Source organism: Thunnus maccoyii, chromosome 23 (genome assembly GCF_910596095.1).
Source record: "Thunnus maccoyii chromosome 23, fThuMac1.1, whole genome shotgun sequence".
Taxonomy (NCBI): Eukaryota; Metazoa; Chordata; class Actinopteri; order Scombriformes; family Scombridae; genus Thunnus; species Thunnus maccoyii.
Genome location: NC_056555.1, coordinates 25,360,305 through 25,365,776, shown reverse-complemented (window position 1 = coordinate 25,365,776; position 5,472 = coordinate 25,360,305). Strand labels below are relative to the sequence as shown.

General features: G+C 39.1%; 1 protein-coding gene and 1 long non-coding RNA gene across 2 annotated transcripts in view; one reads left to right on the top strand and one right to left on the bottom strand.

Annotated features, from left to right (window-relative positions):
- Positions 1–5,472, top strand: part of LOC121890631 (NACHT, LRR and PYD domains-containing protein 12-like) — a 28,624-nt gene continuing 23,152 nt past the window's right edge. The window contains exons 1-4 of the mRNA XM_042403093.1: positions 1–127; positions 690–794; positions 1,938–2,145; positions 3,028–3,319. Of these exons, the coding sequence (XP_042259027.1) occupies positions 60–127; positions 690–794; positions 1,938–2,145; positions 3,028–3,319 (673 nt within the window). The 5' untranslated portion in view covers positions 1–59. The remainder of the gene's footprint in view (positions 128–689; positions 795–1,937; positions 2,146–3,027; positions 3,320–5,472) is intronic.
- Positions 3,253–5,472, bottom strand: part of LOC121890637 — a 2,453-nt gene continuing 233 nt past the window's right edge. The window contains exons 2-3 of the long non-coding RNA XR_006093852.1: positions 3,593–3,709; positions 3,253–3,338 (exon numbers count right to left, since the gene is read on the bottom strand). This is a non-coding gene — a long non-coding RNA (uncharacterized LOC121890637). The remainder of the gene's footprint in view (positions 3,339–3,592; positions 3,710–5,472) is intronic.

Below are 5,472 nucleotides of genomic sequence, written 5' to 3'. Positions count from 1 at the left end.
TGAAGGATTCGGAGGAAGACGAGGACGGAGCAGAGTCTCTGATATCCAGCTGTCTGTCTATGAAGAGTGACCGGTCTAAAGATCGTCCTTTAAGGTTCAGTAATGAACCTGGACCCTCAGACACAAGGTAAGAGACTGTAAACTGACCTGAAGATGGTTCAGTTTTTAATGTCATTTAATAACCTTCATTACAACACTCTTCTTTTGTGATCATGTGTTTTTTTAATTCAGCCACTGATATTTTTGTTGTTTGAGTATCGACTGCATTATTTCTTCATCTATAGCTTTAATTTTGTGCTTGATTGCTGTTCTGAAATGTTTATTAGTTGTCTCAACCAATATTAGATATCATGTTAAGTTGCAGAGGACAGATTGTTAATCTAACAGCCCAGCTTCAGGCAGCAGTGCCTTTAGTTTAACTGTTAATAAATAAACTGTTATATAAAAATCATTTTTGTCATTTGGCATTTTCACATCCTAAATGTCAGACAAACATGTAGATGTTAAAAACTCTTCAGTGAAATATATCCAGTTTGCAGCTGTAGATAAAATGTTTACAACATGCAGAAGGAGACATGAACATAACTATTTGTTTTCATTATTAAATCATGATTCTGAGCCATGTTTCATGTTACATCTGCTCTTTACAAGAACTAATGATATGTGTAAAACAATTGTCGTTTCCACAGACAGAGAGCAGAGTCTCCAGTATCCAGCTGTCTGTCTATGAAGAGTGACTGGTCTAAAGACCGTCCTTTAAGGTTCAGTAATGAACCTGGACCCTCAGACACAAAGTAAGAGACTGTTTCTACTGTAAACTGACCTGAAGATGATTCAGTGAGACGGTTTCATTAAGGTTGTTGTGTAGATATGAAGGAAACACAGTGGAAAGAAATAATGAACTACCTTCCATTCAGCTGTAATCTAGAACAGATCTTCATGTACATGTTAACCAGAGACAGAGACAGGGCTGCTGTTGCTATTTGATTTTCCAGTCTAACAATCTAAAGTAGTAGCAGGTAACCCAGGGTGATATTTACTAAGGATTTAGTAACAAGTCACATTGTGTCTCCTTATATACTAAAGGACTGCACCGGGGTTTTGTGAAGGTAAAACGTGTCTTAACGTGTTCCTGTTCAAAGACACAAAATATGGGAGGAAGTAATGTAAATGTATACAAACAGCCTGCTGCAGCTGATTTATCACTGCAGACTGACCACTGCAGCAGAGGAAACTGAGTCTGACATTTAACGTTTGGGAAAAGTCAAATGTGTAAAACTGTTGTATGACACTGACACAGAGGGAGAGAGATTATAGCAGAAACAGTGAGAGAGAGAAACACAAATGAAAAGATGCATTATGAAGATATTTAGCAGAGCTCTCTGTTCAGCACCACAACACAAGACTAAAGAGCAGCAGTCTGTTATTTTTCACAAGTGGACTTTTCTGTTTTGCTCAGTTGCCTCCTGCTTATTTTTCCTGACTTTTAATGTCTCATAGAAGCTTAAAGGAGCCAAAACACATTGTGTGAATCCTTGTGGTCTAACAAATGTGTTGAATCTATTTCCCTCCTCATGAAACATTTGCAAAGCCAATTTTTGAATCTAGTATTTTAAATCCTGCATTGTTTACATCCATGTTTACTAGTTTGCACTCTTCTTCTTCTTCTCTGCCTTTGTTGGCACATTGTTGTGTCTGTCTAATTACTTTTGAACCCTTGTAATAATAATATATATTATTTTATTTAAACTGAATGTGTTGAAGCTCAGAGCCTGAAGAACAAAAAACTGTGTAACTGTCCAAATATTGACAGTCTGGACTGTTTATGGAGGGAAAGAGCTGCATCAACTTGTGAGCTGTCGGTTGGCCGCCACTAATGTCATGTGTCATAAAGAATGTGTTCATGTCCACAGAGAGAGGAAGAGGAACAGGAAGAGGAAGAGGAAGAGGAGGGGTGTTTCTGTGGAGGAGCGGCTGTCCTGCTGTTCTTTGTGTCAGGACGTCCTGAAGGATCCAGTCTCTACCAGCTGTGGACACTGGTTCTGCAGACAGTGCATCAGCTCATACTGGGACCAGTCTGCTTCATCAGGAGACTCCTCCTGTCCCCAGTGTGCAGAAAGATCCAGAACCAGACCTGGACTGCAGGTACCAGTTAGCCAGTTAGGTAGCTAGCTTCTCCCAAAGTTTTGTTTGTTGATTTTAGTTTTCTGGTTTTTCAGATTGACTTGAAAATTGACCAAATTGTTCCCAGATTCTTTACATTGAATTAAATATAAAACTTGTTACTAAACTTTATCTAAAAGCAATTGAATGATTTGCTGAAGTAGGAACTCTCCAGCTGTTATAGGAAAGCAGTGCTGAATCAGTGGAGTGCTCTTTTAGTTATGCATTCACGACGCCACCTATATTACTGATTCTATGTCTGAAGGGCTCATAGTGCTGACATTGGATGGTTAGAAAATAGTTATTCTATGTTGGGCCAACTGTGAGCAAGGGCACATATATTGTAAAAAATATAGATCATTTTAAATAATTGTATAATGGAAGATCATTCCAAGAAAGGCAGTAAGAGGGAGCATCCTTCAACAATGTCTTGTTCAGAGATTATGTGACGTAAAAATAGAAAAGTTTATCCTTAAATGTGCTGTAATACCAGCAGAGGGCAGCACTTCATAAAAACATGATACTGCCCACCGACAGTGCAACAATAAAAATGAGATCTACTCATCTGATATGAAATACAGACATCAAAAGCTTCACACTTGGAACGTGGCTTCAGTTTGTTGTTTGCTTCCTCACAGAGGATGTAAATGTATTCAGCTAGAATTCAGGTGATAATGTGGATGTAATGAGTTTTGCAGTGATGAAAGACTGAAACTATGAAAATAACCAAAGTTGTGACGTGTTTGTTCAAGCAGTAGATGATTTACATTTAACATGCACATGTACAGAAGTCATACTGGTAAAGTGTCATGAGATGAGAACTGAATACATGTCCTTCCTGTTTAAAATGTCTCTTATTTTCAGCAGGGGGGCATAATGGCGAAACTTAAAGAGGAGCTCTGGAATACTCTGGAAGACTTAAAAGAAGATGAGTTTAAGAAGTTCAAGTGGTTCCTGGAGCTGGATGACATCCTGGAGGGCTTTAAAGGCATCCCAGTGGCTCAGCTGGAGAAAGCAGGAAGGGAGGACACAGTGGATCTAATGGTACAGAAACATCAGGATCATGGAGCTCTGCAGCTGACCAAGAAGGTTTTAGAAAAGATCAACAGGAAGGATCTGGTGCAGCGTTTACAAAACTCCCCCTCAGGACCAAAAGGTAAGTTAGGAGAAGGAATCTGAAAAGCAGTGTCACATACATTTCATACATTATTACATGAGTTATGAGTTACAGTATTCTATTAATAGTAATGTGTTAAAAATATGTAGGAATAATGTTAGATATTGATTTGTCATTCTTTATGGTACCACCTTCATCAAAAAGAAAAAGTAGCAGGATAAAGAATATTTCTTAAATGTCTCACAAACTAAAATAAATTTCGTTAACTGGTTCACAACATGAAAACACAACAACTCTGTTTCTTTTTTTTACCTGCAACATCCTTGTTGCTGCTGCAACCAGTCATCTGTTAGTCTCACTCTCCATCTTATCCTTACTGGGAAGCAAAACCCCAAGATACTTGAACCTCCTCACTGGGAAACCCCCGACCTAGAAGAGATACTTTAACTTTTTACAGCCTCTTGGACTCTAAACTGCTTCACACTTGACTACAAATAAGATGAGATAAGACTTTATTGTCCCAGAGAGAAATTTGCCTTGGACACACAAAGCTGCTGCTGTACAGCACGAAATAATTCAACATTACTACACATCATACATCTAATAAATACCGTGAACTCTTGTCAGGTGGGCAGTAATATATAATTTCTGACGAGTGGTCCTACAAAGTAACTGTTATTTGTTACTGTAATCGAGGTTGTGGATCAGAGCAACTTTGAGTTTCACTATGAATTAAAAGTGTTGTACAAATTAAATTATTATTTTATTAAATTTATTATTTCCCCGGGTAGATTTCTCCTGGAGAATGTAATTTTCTCCGCCATGTATATACACACAGGCGACTGGTCATTAGTGGCAGGTGGTGACATGAAATGTTGTTATCAATTTTCAAATTTGCATCTGCTATAATTTTATCTATGAATAAAGCATCTTCATTTAGTTCATTTCCTACGGTGGCCGGCGTGAACGTGGGGCTAGCCTCTCTCTCACAATGCAATGCGTATTGAACGCGGGAAAATATGAATACGCATGCTCAGAGTGTTCAAGTGGGGCAGACAGCCGGTAGCCCCACTAAAGCGTCATTTCATATTTCAACGTTGATTGGCTCTCTGTCTGACAGAGAGCCAATCAACTGTGGCATATTTAAAATGACGTTGCAGTGAGGCTACAGCGCGAGCTTGGAATTTACAGTCGGCAAAAAAGAGGGGAGACTTTCTTAGCTAACGCCAGCTAACTTGGAAAAAATAAAGTGGATTTCATACTCGAGCACAGGGTCTAAATCCTTTATTTGGAGGAGAAACTGGAATTAAAGCGCCTCGGAGCCCACCAGCCACGGAATACTGTCATCACTCAAACGGCTGGTAAAATTAACCGCGGGTTTAACGTGGTGAAGTTTGCCGGGAGGAAAAACCGCCATGCTGCCCTTTTCTGAGCCGTCAGCTGGTGAGTGAAAGCATATTTGATTATCCTGCCTTGGTGGTTCTGGTCCGTGCATTAGTCATATTGTTGTGCTGGATCGATTGATATAGATGGTGACGAGTGTCAGTGTGTCCATGCTTATCTATTGAGGTTGTTGTCATAAAGTTGTTGTCACTGAATGGATTAGTATCCTCCTCTTTGCTGTTCGCTTATGGTCCTGTAGGCTCATTTGTTCTGAGCTTGGTTGTGTCGGCTTATGACGACAGAATATCGCTCTCTTAATTAATCAATATTACACGAGAGGGTGTGATTTACCGGCATTGTGGGTACTGAAGTCGATTATACAACATTTACCAACAAAATAAAAGATAAAAACAAAATGTATTCATATTTTAAGGCAGTTCGCTCTAAAAACAAAAGGTTTTTGCTTGTGTTATCTCCGTTTCCATGGAAATACATGGAGTATGACTAATACCTGGAAACAATCACTCACGTCAGTAGACTCCTATGTAATGAAACCAAGTTTACTTCTCCAGCAAGTAGACTGACCCTTAGTAACGACCAAGCAACAGAGGCGATTTCTAGTCCCTGTTGAGTCAGCCAGCCAACTTGAGCTAATGCTTTCTAGAGATCACGACATTTCCCAAACTGAATAAATACCTCACATATAAACACAAAACTGCTTTGCTAGCTCAATCTTGTTGTAACTAAGACATCCACTTAAAAAATATTTTTTCATGGACAGATTTAGCTGTTACGTCCGCAAACTTCAC